The sequence below is a fragment of the Priapulus caudatus genome, unplaced genomic scaffold (assembly GCF_000485595.1).
Source record: "Priapulus caudatus unplaced genomic scaffold, Priapulus_caudatus-5.0.1 Scaffold449, whole genome shotgun sequence".
Classification (NCBI taxonomy): Eukaryota; Metazoa; Priapulida; class Priapulimorpha; order Priapulimorphida; family Priapulidae; genus Priapulus; species Priapulus caudatus.
This window is the reverse complement of record NW_014577510.1, coordinates 109,296-126,740: the sequence shown is the minus strand read 5'-3', so window position 1 is coordinate 126,740 and position 17,445 is coordinate 109,296. Positions and strand designations below refer to the sequence as shown.

Genomic DNA, 17,445 nt, shown 5'->3' with positions numbered 1-17,445 from the left:
CTAACCAGTTCCCCCTCTTCCCTCTTCACCAGCTTCCCCTTCTCCCTCTCCTCCTTCTTCCACCGAGCTTCTTCCCCTCCTCCTTATTCCACCAAGCTTCTCCTTCTCCCCTCCTCCTCACCAGCTCCCTTCTCCCTCCCTGCTCCCTTCCTCCTTCCTCACCAGCTTCTCCCCTCCCTCCTCCTCCACCAGCCTTCTCCTGCCTCCTCCCTCCTCCACCACCTCTCCCTTCTCCCCTCTCCTCCTCCACCAGCTTCTCCCTTCATCCCCTCCTTCTCCACCAACTTCTCCCCCTTTTCCGTTCTCCACCAGCTTCTACTTTTCTCCCCTCCCCCCTCCTTCTCCACAGCTTCTCCCCTTCCTCCCTCGCCACCAGGCTTTCTCTCTTCTCCTCCCTCCTTTTCTCCCCCTCGCTCACTTCCGTTCCACCAGCTTCGTTCCCCCCTCCTCCTTTCGTCCACAAGCTTCTCCCCTCTCCTTTCTCCACCACCTTCTCACTTTCTCGCACTTCCTTCTCTACCAGCTTCTCACCTTCTCCCTTACCTCCTTCTCCACCAGCTTCTCCCCCTCCTTCTTCCACCCAGCTTCTCCCTTCTCCCCTCCTCCTTCTACCATCAGCTTCCCCTCCTCCTTTCTCCACCAGCTTCTCCCCCTCTTCTCTATCAGCTTCCCCTTCTCGCCCCTCCCTCCTTCATCCCATCGCTTCTCCCCTCCTCCTTCTCCACCAGCTGGTGTCTTAGCTGAAGTGGAAATCGCCATATTTGAGCATATATGCGAAGTGCGCATGCGCATACGAATCCTATATCATATATTTCGCAGATCAGAAATTTCGCACACAAAGACGAGCTGTGATGCTCTGCTGTGATGAGTCGGGTCGGGACGCACGCGCAGTGCGCGTGCGCATAGGCTCGAGGAGCAGGGCTATCTCAGATATTTCGCAAGTCAGAAATTTCGCGCTACACCGGGCGCTTTTTATATGTACGCCGTACGCGTGATTTTTTCTCCTAGGTCAATCAAGAACATATAGGGCTCTAGTGAGCGCTGCTAATGGTTGAGATTGTTTCGTCGCTCAATGACGTCACAGTCTCGTCATATTCATAGCACATCCAAAATATGTAATTCGAATAACCCTAGTAGCCGAGCGAATACGCACGAAACTCAAGGGTGAAAGGGCAGTGGATCGAATCCCATATGTTTTGAATTATTTTCCTGTTTTCTGTATTTTTTCTATCTTTATCCATTTAACAATTTTTTTCTAATTAACGCAAATATTTACATGATTTATTTACAACAATTTAATAACAACAATTCATTTTTACAACAATTAAAAATTTATTTTTTATATATATTTTTAAATTGGGTTAGGATTAGGGTTAGGGTTAGGGTTAGGGTTACAATGCACCATAAAACAGGAGTTTGAGGCACGTGATTTGTATATTGATTTGTAACCAATGGCAGCGTTTATGTTCTTGATTGACCTAGGAAAAAAAATCACGCACCCCGTACAGTTGGCCCTAGTACAATACTACAGTAGTAGCCTATGGCTATGAGGCACGTCAAATTTAAGTCGGGCACTGCCTCCTAACTGAAATATTTCTAAATTCAATAAAGTGTAATAAAATCTTTAATTAGTAATTTAGTATACTACATACCTTTCGTGTTAGTGCGGTGACCTAACGAGGTGTTAGTGCCCTAACGAGTCTTGACGAGTTTTTGTCAGAAATAGTGTAAGCGGATGCTTTAGATGGCGGCTGGTTTTAGTTACCGCGTAGCCGCAACTATTTGGATCATTTAATGGCGACTCCCATCATAGTTATTTACGTGAATGAAGAACCGTTTTTGTTTATGTGGTCTGCTATTTTAGTGAAGAGTATTTTAGTTTAACCTATCTGGACCACAATTATGAATCCCGTACATTATTTATTAGAGAAAAAGAAGCGAAACAGAACGTCATTTAAGTCCTATGTTGACGATCCGTCTATTGCCAGTATTGGCATTGCAGCCACATCGAATCTGTCACAAACACAGCCACAGGAACAGGTTGGTGGCAGTGTCACACCGTGTTTGCCCACCTATGAGAATAGTTATGCACCAGTAACCATCAAAGTTTTATAGAATTGATGAGACATAAATAAACATCATTAATCGTATCTTTATCATGTTGTTAATTGATTCCTGCACAACTCCATTGGCATTGTCATTGATCAAATCATGAGCTCAGTCAATCTTAGAGATTTAGTCCGAGCCGACGCAGACCCCAGTAATGGGTATAAACCCGCACCCTCAGATTAGCAAAGCGGAGTTTACGTCTGCATTTGCGGACTAAGTCAATCTAAAGAGTAAAGGTCAAGACACACTGCAGTCTGCAGCGACAGCGACCGACCGTAACGAGTAAACGACAAACGACAAAAGTCGCGGCGACTGGCGCAAACACACTGCAGCGACAGCGACCGACGTTAGGTCAAAGTTCACCCAGCACTCACCACAGTGGTACACATCAGCACATGAACAAACGGCAAAAACTCATGCTGCTGCTTTTAAATAACAGGCTGCAAAAACTCTCTAGGTATAAGGATAAGATAATAAAGTAAAATATACGCAGCAAATTATCATGTACTGTACGTACTGTGTCTAGCTTGCCACAGCTTTCACGCTTTGGTTAGACTGGTTCGCAGCCCCATTGTTTGTGACATGCGGTGCGAGTTTAATTAGTGCTGGAGACCAGTCTACGTCTTGGCTAGCATTATGGGTTATTTATGACGTAATCATTATGTCACGTGCCGATGAAAACGACTGCGATTGGCTATTTGTAAAGTGTCGCTCGCGACTGTCGCTGTAGATCATGTAGATTAGAAACGTTCCTAAATATTTTTGTTGTCGAGGTTGTCGCCGGTCGTTGTCGCGTGTGTGTGCAATGGCTCATAGGAAACGATAGTTTCTAATTTTCTGAAAAGTCGTTTGTTGTTACGGTCGGTCGCTGTCGCTGCAGTGTGTCTTGGCCTTAAAGGCTAAACAATACATAAGTCATAACTTAAGGTTAAAACACACTGCGGTGACGAATGATCAAACGTTGTGTTCTGTGTTCAGCGTCAAAATTACAGCGACTCGTGGCATTAATGCACTGCAGGCATTAATGCATGGCATTCAGTGTTCGAAATTCACGTCGGCCCCTCGGCCCGCCGCCGACAGTTTCGATGCCGGGCCTACAGCTTCTTGATACAACAGGCCCGCTGATCCTACAGCTATTTGATCACCGAAAACTCGAAACACTGAGAAACTGTTACCTGTAGAAATCTGTTCATGCATATTAATTTCCAGGGGTATTTATTTGAAAACTAATCCGTGATAAACCGTGACATACATGTAAACAATGCGTTCGCCCACTGCATATTATTGACTGCCCACTGCAATCAACTTTAGTTGGCATTCAAGAAACGTGCGTGGGATGTTCGGACGCACAGGTTAGCACAGGTTCCTGAATCCAGTAGCAGCGTTGGCATACCAAAAATCGATAAGAAGTGGGTGGAGCTTACTTTTGGCCAGTGGTAGTGAACCCTACATTGTGTTGGCCAGGGTTTATTTACGTGCACGGGTCGTGCAGCACGCTCACTGTTCACGTGCGCTAGGTTGTGGAGTAATTCTCACATCCCCGCGCATTTCACGTTTGGATGTAAACAATAAAGTATCACTGGTAGTTAACAAACGATCAGTATATACTGTTTTAAAATAATATTAAGAAGATTTAGGTAATATATCATGTTGAATTATACAGTAAATAATAATAATTGTCTCAAGTTTTAACACACATAAGTCACTGTAGCTGCAAAGCACGTCGTGTGGTATTACTTTACTAGTCATGCAAACAGCAGTACAGCCTCGTCGCACCACTCAGGTTTAACCGTGTCATATTGTTTTTAACGTTTGGAAAAACTATATACATTTTATACAGGGTGTAGCTAAATAAAAGCTTCCCTACATAAGAGCTTGTATGTCTACAAAATACATTTACATTGGACACACTCAACACAGACGGAATTCCCCAGTGCCCATCAAAATTTTACTGTAGGTAAATTTTACATAATTTTTTCCTTTTCCACCAAAAAGTGTTGCTAGTTGTAAGCTATTGGAGTACTCTGAAATGGCTCTAGATTGCATCTCAGAGCTTATAATTTTCAAAAAATTTCTGGGGGGCATGCCCTCAGACCCCCATAGAAGTCCCCGATGTGTACCAGACTACCAGTCTGTCTCTCTGCTGTCAAAGTGGAGAGTCGTAGTTACCAAGGAGCTACATATAACAATGATGTGGCGTTTCCTTAATTGTGAGCCCCCGGCAAAGATGCATAAACAGTCATCCGACGAGAGGAAGGAAAAACAGAGGGATTATGATTATGTACATTGATAATGACTAATAAACACAAGGAAGAACATGATATGCTGTTTTATTACTGTAATTTGCTCCAAAATTGGCGGGCCTTCAGCGTTGCTGGCGGGCCTGCAGCTTTTAGGAGCTATAGGCCCTGCCGGCCTACAGCTTTTTCTGCTCAGTGGCAAACACTGATGGCATTAGGTCACAGTTCGTCTCCTTTTTATACATGGGCTTGCCATTTCATTTAGAGGTCCTTTAGTAAGGATAGTCAAATATTTTCTTCATGCTGGGCAGCCTTGCACAATAAGTGCCCCAGATCTTATGAAACCGAATTTCGCGGATCAATTAAAATGGTATGCTTGACATACTTTTTTGCAATCCGAAGACAGGTGATCAGCCAAATTTTTGTTATAAAATGTTTTTGTTACATGCCAGGAGTAGAAATAAGGAGAGAAAAAAGAGATGGACCACAGGACCATCTAGTTTGAAATTTAGATGGTCCTCCTAAATTTCAAATTGTTATCATTGTTACATCATGCCAAATATTTGCTATGGTCAACACTGGATTAGCAATAATCGAAACGTGGAAACGAAGAAAATTTCGTAAAATGGGACCAAAATATTCAATGGTCCGTAGGACCATTGACTATGAAAATCTGATGGTTCTCCTGATTATTTGATGGCCCTGGACCATCGGACTATCGCTTATTTCGACCCCTGCATGCTAATGAAAACATTATCTATGGATGTGATTGGCTATTTATTAAATGTTGTGCAAGTGGTTAGCCTGAAATTGGAAACTATTCTAAATATTTTTGTTGTTACCGTTATCAACTTATCACATGCATGCATGTGCAACAGCTCGTTGGGAACAAGAGATTATAATTTTCCTAAATGCGATAAAATGTTTAATGTTGGAAGCTGTCAATGACCAATGTCATGACCTGTAGTCTAGACCAATGATAGTTGATATCGATATTGATTGTGATATTAGACCAGTCTGCCTGCACAGTTCTTACTCATGCCACAATTAAAAAAATCGTTGTTTGCCCTTACCCGACCCAGGCTGAAAAGTTTGGGTAGGTAGGTAGGCTTTTTTTAGGGGGGGTCTTTTTACGAATCAGTGCTCGAAATAAGAAAAAAAATGTGGTTGTCCTGCGGACAACCCAGGCATCAAATCGGGTTGTCCGCAACAATTTCTGGTTGTCCCCAAAAAATATCCCCAAATCTCCTATTTTCAATCACATAATAATATGGTCAGAAAACACCCAAAAACAGTGGTGCTAGGGCCAGCGATTTTTTTAAACAAGCGGTGGCCAAAAAGCAGCAAACTGAGCGAAATAGTGGAATGACTTAATATTTAAATGCTCCTCCAGTCCCCTCCCTTTCTCAACAAACCACATAACCAGAGACAGGCTCAATCTGAAAGCAACGCAAGATTCAAATCATGGCGAATGCTTTCTGTTTTGGGAGAAATGCACATGTGAAAAAAGGCAGAGCAGTGAGAAATGACAGGTAGGAAATAGACGATTATTTGTTGTCATTGATTCTACCTAATGCTCCCAAAAGAATAATGTAATCTGGTTCAGTAATGACAGGGAATCTGGGATTTATCCACCAAGGTGGAGATGGTGAAAAAACATGAAATGGAGAATCAATAAGATGACAAAAGCGGAAAGGAGGCCGATGGGAGTAGCCTCACCCCCAATAGAAAAATAATATTGAAAAGTAGATCGGGAGGAGATGCGTATTGTGCAGCCATACTTATTGACGTACATGTAAAGCCTTCATATCTGACTACGAACAATAATCTACCTCTTTTTTAAGCTTATATATACGAGAGAAGTCAACATATAGAATCCCCACCAATGCCATGTTGGTATATGTATTTGACATGTGGCACAAAGCCATACGAGAAGAGACGAAAATTCAGAGAATGAAAATAATGAATTAAAAAAAATAAAACCAAAATGTACGGTGAAACTGGCAGGATAATGCTGGTTCACAAGATGCGAGTTCAAACCTTCTCATAAAATCAAGAAAAGCCTGACATATACCTAAGTGTTGGAATAAGCAGCGCTGGTATGGCGTCGCTTCGCCGAAACACCAGTAGATTAATGGCGGCGCCATAACAGGCCTATCAAGTGCTCTAGAGAAACCACTGATGGAAAACCATAAATAAAGATGCGATTTTTTTCTAGGAAAATCTGATGGCTTCTCCGTGATTATTTGATGGCGCTGAGGACCATCGGACTATTGCTTTATTTCGACCCATGCATGCTATCGAAGCACTTATCTATGGATGTGATTGGTATTTATTAAATGTTAGTAGGCAAGTAAGGTTAAGCCTGAAAATAGGAAACTATTCTAAAATAATTTTTGTAACCTATATGTTCCTTATCAACGTTATACAACAATGGCAATGCATGTGCAAACAGCTCATTGGGAACAAGAGATTATCAATTTTCGCTAAATCGACGTTACAATTGTTTAATTGTTGGAACAGCTTGATTCAATGACATGTCATGACCTGTGAGTCTAAGACCAATAGATAGTTGATACGATATTGATTGTGATATATCAGACCAGTCTGCCTGCACAGTTCTTCACTCATAGCCACAATTTAAAAATAATCGTTCGTTTGCCCTTATACCCAGAACGCCAACGGCTGAAAAGTATTAGGGTAGGTAGAGATAGTTTTTTTAGGGAGGGGTCTTTTAAACGAATCAGTGCTCGAAATAAGATAAAAACATGACTGGTGTCGCTGCGCACAACCCAGGCAATCATAATGCCGAAGGTTGTCCGCAACACAATTTCTGTTGTCCCCCAAAACATATCCCAAAGTATCTCATGATTTTCAATCACATAATGAATATGGTCAGAAAAGCCCAAAAAGATGGTGTAGCCAGGATTTTTTAACAAGGGTGGCCCAAAAAAGCAAACTGCGGGCAAAATAGTGGATGACTTAATACTTTTAATGGCTCTCCGTGCCTCCCTCTCCACAACCACTACGGCTTCCTCTATCCTCTCTCTGCAAAATCTTTTGTTTTGGGTGCCCATGTGAAAAGGCGACATTTTGTTCATTGTTCTCTGCTCCCAAGATAATGTAAATTGTTCAGTGGCGGTCTGGGATTCGCAAAGGAGGGGGGTGAAAAACAAGCGGGGGGGTATGGGGTCCCCCCCAGAAAATTTTGAATAATGTACGATCGCAGGAGTATGGTATTTGCAGCACTTTTGAATTCATGTATGCAGCCTATCCATTACTGACATACGACAAATCTGCTTTTTTTTAACTTTCGGATCCACATGAATCCGCACTGCAGTTGTTTGTTTTGGGCAATCGGCATAAGCCATTCGAAAATTACAAAAATAATAATGGAATAAAAAATATCCAAAATGTAGGGTGAACTTGCTGGTTTGGCCTGGTTCCACAATGCGACGTTCACCTCTTCATAAATCAGAAAACGCCTGACAATACGCAGTGTTGAAATAAGCAGCTGTGATGCGTCGCTTTCCCCACACGCCATAGATTAATGGCGGGTCCATCAGAGCTATAAGTGCTCTTGGAGAAAGCCAGCTGAGGAAAACATAAAATAAAGTTGCGTTTTTTCGTACAAACTTTTTTCTTGGATGTCCACACGGACATATGTCTTCAGACTGGTTAGGTTGTCCGGCACAAATTCTGGTTGTCTCGGACAACCGGACAACGCTTATTTCGAGCACTGCGAATTCAGCATGGTGTCTACATGCTCCGGTGTGCTTGTGTGGAGATACCTTATATGTTGAATGTTTGTTTTCCTTGGTACATATAATGTATTACCTACAGATTTATATAATGTACAGTAATACAATTTGTAAAAAAAAAAGAATGGGAAAAATCAATGAAATTTGTTGAGTCGGCCCCTTTTTGGCAGGTCGGTCAAGTGAGGGCGAACAAACAATATTTTTATTATGGCGTCATGTTCATAACTTTTAGCACAATGATTCTATAACTGCGTAGTGCGGTAAACACTTCCTGGTTGGGCTTAGGGGAGAAGCCCCTCGCCTTCTCTGTCCTACTAATACAGGGTCAAAATACCCGTCGTTGTCAAAATAGTGTCAACCCAAAAAATAAATAGATCACCACGTGCTTCTGGCATATTTAGATTATAGCCATAGTCGGTGGACACTTGGTCACACGTGCTTAAGGCACGCCTTTGAATCCATCATGCGCGTTTTTTTATCAAACTGGCCATTACCTCCTTTGTCTAATTTTCTCTCAGAAGAAACCCTGTAATACTTTTGGACGATATAACTAGCGTGCACATCATGCTTGCTGATGCTCTTTCTGCGGTTATTGAGCACTGCATTTTATTAAAAAACACGTTGGACTGACAATTTTCTTTGCAGACAATCGATGTGCCATTGCATGTTTACAATGCGCATTGCCAATTAACAGCTCTCAATGCATCACCAGCCGGTGGTCAATGCTACTATTGCAATTTACCCAATATTTCGGTCAAGTGTCCCATCTTATTTTATATGGACTTGGCTGTTGGTAAAAATTTAATGCAAACACATATTCCTCCTTATATTGAGTTTGTACATTTTTTTTTCAGGATGAGCATAACACATTTTAATACTGTTACTCTCTCTTAAGCTTTTGCTCTATTTACTTCCTCTTGTTTTTAAGTAACTTCTATATATCTATTTCACAGATTGAAGAATTGTACGAACCCATTGGCAGCACTGGTATTCCAGATCCAAAACTTTTACCAGGTAAGAATAGATTCTGTGAAATGTTATGATGGTATGTTTGAATACTATTTAGTTCTTTAATGTTGAGCTTAGGGTTGAGGTTTTTATTATATTTTGATTAAGGTTGAATCACACATGGCTTCTTGTTATACATTATTTTAATGGTATCCAACAAACTCGATCAACTATAAAAACAAATTCACGGTAATTGCCAACAAGTGTGAATTTTCTAATTTTAAGATAAAACTACGAAGCAACATTCTGGAAAATAACCAATTGCATAAAATACTAAGAAATCTATATTGACAGACATTTAAAATAGATTCAACATAGTAGGCACATATCCAGTAACCTAGCTAAACCTGCTGGTAATATTACTGAATGATACTCGGCCCCTTATAACCATGTATTACTCCCTCACCTATCCATATATTCAATATCCCTAAGTTGGGTAAAGGCTGAAACCAGTAATAAGTTTTGAAACTACATTGTTCATTTTCCTATCTATTAAACCTATATTTCACATGGTATTTTTTTATTTAATCTTTTTTTTTTCTATAGGAGAGATAGAGATTGCTAAGGCACACTGTGTGCTCAGGTTTAATCCACTGGCTGGTCATGCAGGAGGAAGTGGTTCTACTGGTGTACTGGTTATCACAAATTTCAAAGTCAGCTTTATGACCGCAGGATCAACAGAGCAACATGCGGTTGGTTTTTTACAGTGAAGTTTAGCAGCAATATGCCTTAACTGTGGCTTTACTAAGCTGTTGCTAATCGATTTTCTCTTTGTGTTTTACAATCAGCACTGGAATTGTGTGTCAGCATCTTATTAAGCTGTTCTGGTTACAGACCTATCAAGGACAGCAGAATAACCTTGTTGGAAATGATGATATTGCACTCACAAACGTGGAAAGTGTTTTTCAAGGTACGACCTAGCATTGTCTACTGTTGCTGTTCAGGACTTAATTCTGTTAAGCTTGTGCTGCACAAATCTCATATTCTAGGTACTGGGTTAATAACCTTGTCATGAAACAGTACCAGCGGTGTCAATATAAAAACAGAATGAGACATTAAGTATGGAAGCTATTGTCCGAAAGTATACGTGCCAGATGTGTTTTGTCGATGATGTTTGACTGCTACCTGCATGGTGGAAACTAACAAAACTTTGTGAGGTTTTATGATGTTTGTGTTGTGCTTCTAGTAACTGGTGGCAAGTTGCGCAGACTAGCTCCTGGATCTAGTGTCTACAGCTCTGTCGAAGCAATCCAGTTACATTGCAAGGTATCCTGACTGTTGTTGCATGATAACAATTTGCTTGTAATGTATGAGATGTCACAGTAGGATGGCAGCAATGAACTTCTAAATGATGAAGTTTTTGATATGCAGTTTCTATATGCTGTGAGTTATTACATGTATGGTATGTATCCAATTTAGCTTTGGTAAATTGTCTCTGTATCTGGCTAACAACGATAAGCAAAAATTTTTGCAAGATTTTGGCATAAAAATCAAGTACTGTCATTCATTACGTCAGGAGTCTATCAATATTGATAGACTCCTGATTACGTGACATATTCTTGCACTCCGGCTAGATACAGTTTTGTAAATGGAGTATAAAACTTGCAATTTGCATTACTGCCATCGTCATAGATAAAAAGGTGGGTTGGTCCATCATGCATGTTGTAATCGATCGTAGAAAAATTTATAAAAAAAGCTTATGTAATATTTCTCATTTGATCTTAATAATACATTTCTGGTAATAGTCTGCACTGTTCCTGCGATACAGTAATTTCCCGTCTTTTAGGAGTTTGTGAAATTTACAAATAAAGCTAGGTTGAACTTTGTATTTAAGCACTTTGGATTTTCATAGCTGTATGAATCATTCATGATTGTATATTAGGATTCATAATTCCTTAATTTCTTAAAGTGAGTAATATATTGACGTTGAGTTTTAATAGTTTCTTTTTCATTGACAGGATTTTCGCATCGTTACCTTCAGCTTCAAGCTCTGTAGAAACAAAGAGAATCAGTCAAGAGCTGTGAGTATTAACCATTCTTGTCGCCAAGGTTTGTTTGTACTCTTTAGTCAGAGGCCCTTATTGGCATGGATATTTCTTATAACTATGCCTTCGGCAATAAGGTCTTACATCTCCAGCCTCACTTATTCACAGTTCTAGATATTTAGTTAGTTTCCATGTAAAATTGTTTGATGGACAAAGGGCAATTGGACAAAATTCGTAGTTCACTGCTAACCCTGTTTTTTAATGAATACTAGTGGTGCAGTTGTTCATGAATTGGGTAAAAATTTAAACACTGCCTTTGTGTGTGCTTTGCAGATAGTGAACACAATCCTGCACTATGCATTCCCAGCCCGAGTCGCGCTTCTGTTTGGCTTTGACTTTCGCAAGCGTATTGCTCGTAAGTGATGGAGCAACTGATGACCATTCATTATATCTGTGTTGTAATGGTGATCTTGATTATTTAAGCATGAGTTCATTAACCTTCAAACTTTGGAACTGTTTTTTTGGTTTGGCGCCTTTAAACTGTGTAATTCTTAACCCATTGGTTATTGTATAAGAATAAACATTTTGACACTTTATTAAGGGGTGTCTTTTGGCACTAACTAATTTTTTCAATGTCTTGAATCCTTTGTGTGCTTTATTCTAGCAGGCTTCTTGAGCTTATGCCTATTATAGCAGATTGTGGAGTGATTTATATTCCATTTACTGTTGCAGCATTTACCTCCCTTCCACTCTACAGAGTTGCTACAGACTGGAGCAAGGAATTAGCAAATGTGCCCACGAAAGTTAAGTGGAGGGTTGCTTCATGTAACGAAGCGTTTCGGATATCTGAAAGGTACGAAATTAAGCAAATATTATTAAATCAAGCAAACCATATTTGGTGACGTATTTGAATCATATTGCTTTCCTAACTCTACTCGTGGTTCATTCCTGTTTCCTTCGACATGAGTTTGCTATGTTTCCTGGACAGTGGCTAACTAAGCTCTTGGTTGTACTGAAGTGAAGTATTATTGACTTGTTGTTGCTCCAGTCTCCCCGCACACTTTGTGGTTCCTGCCACTGTGTCAGACGACTTGCTCCGATGTGTGGCAGCGAATTTCAATCAGAAACGAGTACTGGTAAGCACAACGTTGTTTGAATAATTTCAAACATTTGTTAGCAAGTTCTACTTTTAATGGGAGTATGCAAATATTTGATGGAGTGTGTGCTAAATTGTGTCAGAAACCGACTATGTCTCATAATGCTGGGTCACAACTGGAGTCAAGCATTGTAATGGTGTGTGACAGTAAGTAATAGCCCATGTTATAAGTAAGAACCATTGGTTAGTAAGTAAAAACCTGTGTCCCAAGTAAGAAACATGGAGCAGCGAGTACAAGTATTTGGCACAGAGAGAAGACTCGTACCAATAAGTGCCTAATAGAAGGACATATAGCCATCAGCACAACTGTACAACAGTTAGCAGAGTGGCATTTGTCTGTGTGAACGTATTGGCTAAGTCCCTGTGTATTTTGTGAGTAAATGCAGTGGTTTTCACATAGTAGGATTAGGAAATGGGTTTGTGAAAGGCTTTCATTCCAGTGTGAGGTGTGTCTTTTAACTCATGGCAGGTATGGTCATGGACTAGTGCCAAGGATATCTCATTGCTAAGAATGTCTACACTACAGGTGGAAACACCTGAATCAGAGAGTCAGCTAAACAGGTATTGTCAGATAAGTCTAGTCTTGCAGATTAATTATATGTGTACATCATGATAATAATATAATATTAGTATTCCGATCGGGTGGGCATATTTTTCCATGACAAAGACTGATCGCGTGACGTCAGTGTACGTCACGCACGAACCCGGCTATCTCCGATGTTGAATGCATGTATGCATACAGCCTGCTGATGGTGCTGGTGGTTGCGCGTGCATCAGACTTTCCGTATATCAAAGAATGATGCAAAAGCGTTAACCCTAACCCTAACACTAACCCTAACGCTAACCCTAATCCCAACCCGAACCCTAACACTAACTATAAATCGACTCGGATCGACTTATATACTGTCTATAGTATCCCAAACACTATCTATGGTGTCACACGGTCTGGATGGACCATAGAAATAATATAGATAACTATAATATAATAGCTAATATAACTAATATATAACTAATATATAATATAGATAATATAATAATATGGTTATCTATATTATTTCTATGGGACGGTGGTGGTCTGACGTCACACTGACGTACACTGACATCACGCGATCAGTCTTTGTCATGGAAACATATATCCACCTTCTGATCGCACTTAGTGTAAAGAATCTACGATCTAGGGTTGTTAGTTAGTGAAATATCAATTGCAAATGTTCCTTTTATGTGTATTTATTATATGTTTATATTATCAAATTATTTATTGTTTCTTAGTTTATTGAGGTAATTAGTTGGTTCTTAGTACGGTGTTAATTCTGGTTTTTCTAATTTCTGAGCAGTATCTTACGAGAAGTGAGATCGACACATCCGAAAAACAAACGTGCTCAAGTTCATGAACTACACAGGTGCTGCCCCACAGTGAGGGAAATACAAGACAGCTATTATAAACTTAGGGAACTGTGCATGCCAGGTACGTTTTACACTCTAATGATATGCACTCATTGTAATATATATTTATTTATATATTAATAAATTAACATATTGATACAGCAGCCAGTGTGTTTTCCTTGTAACAGTGTAGCCAAATATCTATACCCAATGATATGCTGTGTGGTTGTGAACTGGAATTTTTAATAATTTCATCGTTGATGATCAGTTATCAATAGATCGCTTCCACAAGGTGGTAGGTAATAAGAATGTTGTCCGAGTTTTTTTGAACGGGAAGATGGCCTTTGAGTGAATTGAATTTTGAGGGTGGGTTTTAAGGCCCACTCAGGGTCTGTGCAATCTTTCATATTTGGATCTAGCAGGATGCATTTCTAGCCTCACTTTGAGGATATTATTTTATTCAATAAAAATACGAATTTCATAAATAAGAGCAAATACAAATATTGGATTTCTGTGAAGAATTTTAGGTATGGGTAGGATCTGAAAAGGTGGCTAGTCTACCCCACCATTACGTAGCAAAATAACCCCTGGCTGTGTTACTAACTTGTTGACAGAATCGGTGAAGCAGTTTTGGAGCCAAGATGAACGATGGCTTAGTAATTTGGAGGCCAGTCAATGGTTGACGTACGTGCGACAGTGTCTGAAGGCTGCCGTGCATGTGTGTGATGTGATAATCTCCAAGCAACTATCTGTTGTCCTGCAAGGTAATGCATTAATTGCTGCTGCCGCCACTGCCGTTACACGCTGCCAAAAATACATCACCATTAAAAACTAAAGATCAAGGAAATAGTTGCGTTTGCAAGTTGAATAACTCATTTCATTTACGACGATCGTATGTAAATGCAAACATTGCCAATTACATAACATTGTTAACATTGTTAACATCAATTGCCAGCTATGCTAGCAATGAAGACAATAACCTTGTCCCTGTTATGTTTATCTTTTTGGCCAGTTCGGTGGGAAACAAACATATTGTCTAAATTCATGAGCTCATTTAAGGCCATGCCATGAAAAGCAGGCAAAGGACGCAGTTGTCCCCCTGGATTTGAAGGCAAAATAGCATAATATGCATAATAAATGTAACTAACTATTGCTAAAATAGATTGATTAGATACTGGAACAAGATGATTCGTTCTGCCTAATCAGTCGTATTCTGCATGTGGTTTCTTTCTTTGAACGTATTCCCTTGCCACCGCTCATTCGAGTGACGAAATTTTGACAAAATTGGGGCATGGTTAGGCTGCAGTCCTGTCATCAACAACGTGGTAGAGGTGGCAATAGGATGCGTGAAATTGGTCATGTGTGCAAAATTCGTAAAAGTAATCGGGTGTAATGGTGCATGGTGTGCATGTCTATGCAGTTCTCTATCTCTCCCCCTCTCTCTCTGCCTGTCTGTCTGTCTCTTCCCTCCTTCTTTCGCCCTCTCTCATTTTTAGCTCACCTTGACATCGTCAAGTTGAGCTATTGCCATGGATCGTCGTACGTCCGTCCGTCCGTCCGTCAACATTTGGTTTCGGTCAACGATAACTCAGGAACCGTTTGACCCACATGTTTGAACTTGGGTGTAGTTGTTACTGCTATGCTCCCATATGGAACGTCCTATTTTGAAGCACGCCAGTCGACGTACTTTCGAGCCACGGCAATTTTTTGGCAAAAATGGGAATTGCCATTACTCAGTTTAGGTTCAACTGATTTTGCTCATTTTTGGTATGTGAATGAATAAGGGCTAGGGGTTTTGATATTTAAAAAAAAATTATGCAAATTAGGTAGGGTTTGGCAATTATATAGCATAATATATAAACACAAACAGTCTGTGGTGTCACACTTGTCTGGTTCGTTTTACAAGATTTCATTGACAATATCTTTAATGCAAAATTGGTATTTCCTCTCCACTCTGCCGATAAAACGTCTATATTAGAGTAAAGATTTACAAAACATGTCAGAACGCAGCATAACCTATTTATTTCAAGCGCCATCACTACAAAGCGGGTATAGCGCCATCTACGCTCACAAATTGTGATTCATTTTGGTTTATAAATTATTAATGCGATATACAGATGGCAATCGTTTCTATAATGTACGTCGATGGTTGCTCAATTAAAACTGACTTCTTCTTACTCACTCATTTGTGTCCTTTTTTTGTGGTGAGCTAAAGTGTCATTGACACTTTAATTTGTCTTGCTCTCTCTCCTTCCCTGTCCCCTTCTCCCTCAATCTCTTTATCTTTATCTCTCTCCCTCTCTCTCTCTCTTTCGCTTTCTGTCTATTTCTTCTTCCTCCATCATTCTCTTTCTCTATCGCTCTTTCTTTCTCTTTTCTTCTCTATGTCACATGCTTGCACGCGCACACATACACGCACGCACACGCACACGCACACGCACACACACCTCCTCCTCCTCATCCTCATTCTCTCTCTCTCTCTCTCGCTCTTTCTCTCTCTCTCTCTCTCTTTCTCTCTTGTATTGGTGCACAACTTCCTGTGGCTCGGCTGGAACGCAGTCTGGTCGGGCGTTTTAGTTTATATTTTGTGTCGCGCGCGTATACGGGAGAAAATGCCGGGACTTTTTAGAGGCGGAAGCAGGCTCGGTTAGTTAGAGCTACGCATGCTGAACTGCGGCAGCTGGTGCAACTGGCGCGTGCTGAAATACACAAGCGTTGGCTTAGTGATATTACCACCCTGGTATCGGCCAGTCTGCCAAGATCAGCTCGACTCTGTGTACGTTTCAGAAGTGTATATTTGCGTCCGTGCACTGCGCTTGCTTGCCAGCGACATGCTACGCAAGAATGTAATCTATATAAATGTTTTTATTACATCCCATCTCGTTCTCTTAAACAGTGTGCTTGTATTTTGAGAGAGGGAGCAAGAAAGTAGGATATATTATGGCGAACGGGGGTTGGAGGTGCCGCACGGTGGGGGGGGGCAACGGGGTTGGAGGTGGCCGTACGGTGGTTGGTGGGGAGAAACGGGTGTTGGAAGTGCCGTAATGTGTTGGAGGTGCCGTACGGTGATTGGGAGGTGGGGCGTTACAGTGTGAAGTTGCCGTACGGATGTTTGGAGGGGGGGGGAGAACGGGGGTTGGAGTGCCGTAGGGTGGTTGGGGGGGGGGAAACGGGGTTGAGAGTGCGTACGGTGGTGTGGGGGGGTAACGGGTGTTGGAGGTGCCGTACGGTGGTTGGGGGGGGGAAGCGTGTTGGAGGTGCCGTACGGTGTTGGGGGGGGCAACGGGGTTGGAGGTGCCGTACGGTGGTGGGGGGGAAGGGGGGTTGGAGGTGCCGTACGGTGGTTGGGGGGGAACGGGTGTTGGAGGTGCCGTACGGTGGTTGGGGGGGAAGGGGTTGGAGTGCGTGTAATGTGGTTGGAGTGCGGTACGGTGATTGGGGGTGGGGGCGTACAGTGGTTGAAGTTGCCGTACGGTGTTTGCGGGGGGGGGGGAGAAACGGGGGTGGAGGTGCGTACGGTGGTTGGTGGGGCAGAACGGGTGTTGAGAGTGCCGTACGTGGTTAGTGGGGGGGAGGAACGGGTGTTGGAGTGGCCGTAATGTGGTTGGAGGTGCCGTACGGTGATTGGGGTGGGGGCGTACAGTGTTGAAGTTGCCGTACGGTGTTTGGGAGGGGGGGGAGAACGGGGTTGGGAGTGCCGTATCGGTGGTTGGTGGGGAGAACGGGTGTTGGAGGTGCCGTAATCGGTGGTTGGATGGTGCCAGTATCGGTGATTGGGGGGGCGTACAGTGTCTGAACGTTGC

At 41.7% G+C, this 17,445-nt stretch overlaps 1 protein-coding gene across 1 annotated transcript in view; it reads left to right on the top strand.

Moving 5' to 3' along the window:
* Window positions 1-1,752: 1,752 nt before the first annotated feature.
* LOC106810528 (myotubularin-related protein 10-like) overlaps window positions 1,753-17,445 on the top strand; it is a 30,805-nt gene continuing 15,112 nt past the window's right edge. Inside the window, exons 1-12 of the mRNA XM_014813908.1 lie at window positions 1,753-2,040; window positions 9,064-9,124; window positions 9,665-9,810; window positions 9,953-10,028; window positions 10,305-10,384; window positions 11,077-11,139; window positions 11,437-11,518; window positions 11,836-11,956; window positions 12,152-12,239; window positions 12,729-12,820; window positions 13,594-13,724; window positions 14,257-14,406. Coding sequence (XP_014669394.1) covers window positions 1,903-2,040; window positions 9,064-9,124; window positions 9,665-9,810; window positions 9,953-10,028; window positions 10,305-10,384; window positions 11,077-11,139; window positions 11,437-11,518; window positions 11,836-11,956; window positions 12,152-12,239; window positions 12,729-12,820; window positions 13,594-13,724; window positions 14,257-14,406 — 1,228 coding nt within the window. The 5' untranslated portion in view covers window positions 1,753-1,902. The remainder of the gene's footprint in view (window positions 2,041-9,063; window positions 9,125-9,664; window positions 9,811-9,952; window positions 10,029-10,304; window positions 10,385-11,076; window positions 11,140-11,436; window positions 11,519-11,835; window positions 11,957-12,151; window positions 12,240-12,728; window positions 12,821-13,593; window positions 13,725-14,256; window positions 14,407-17,445) is intronic.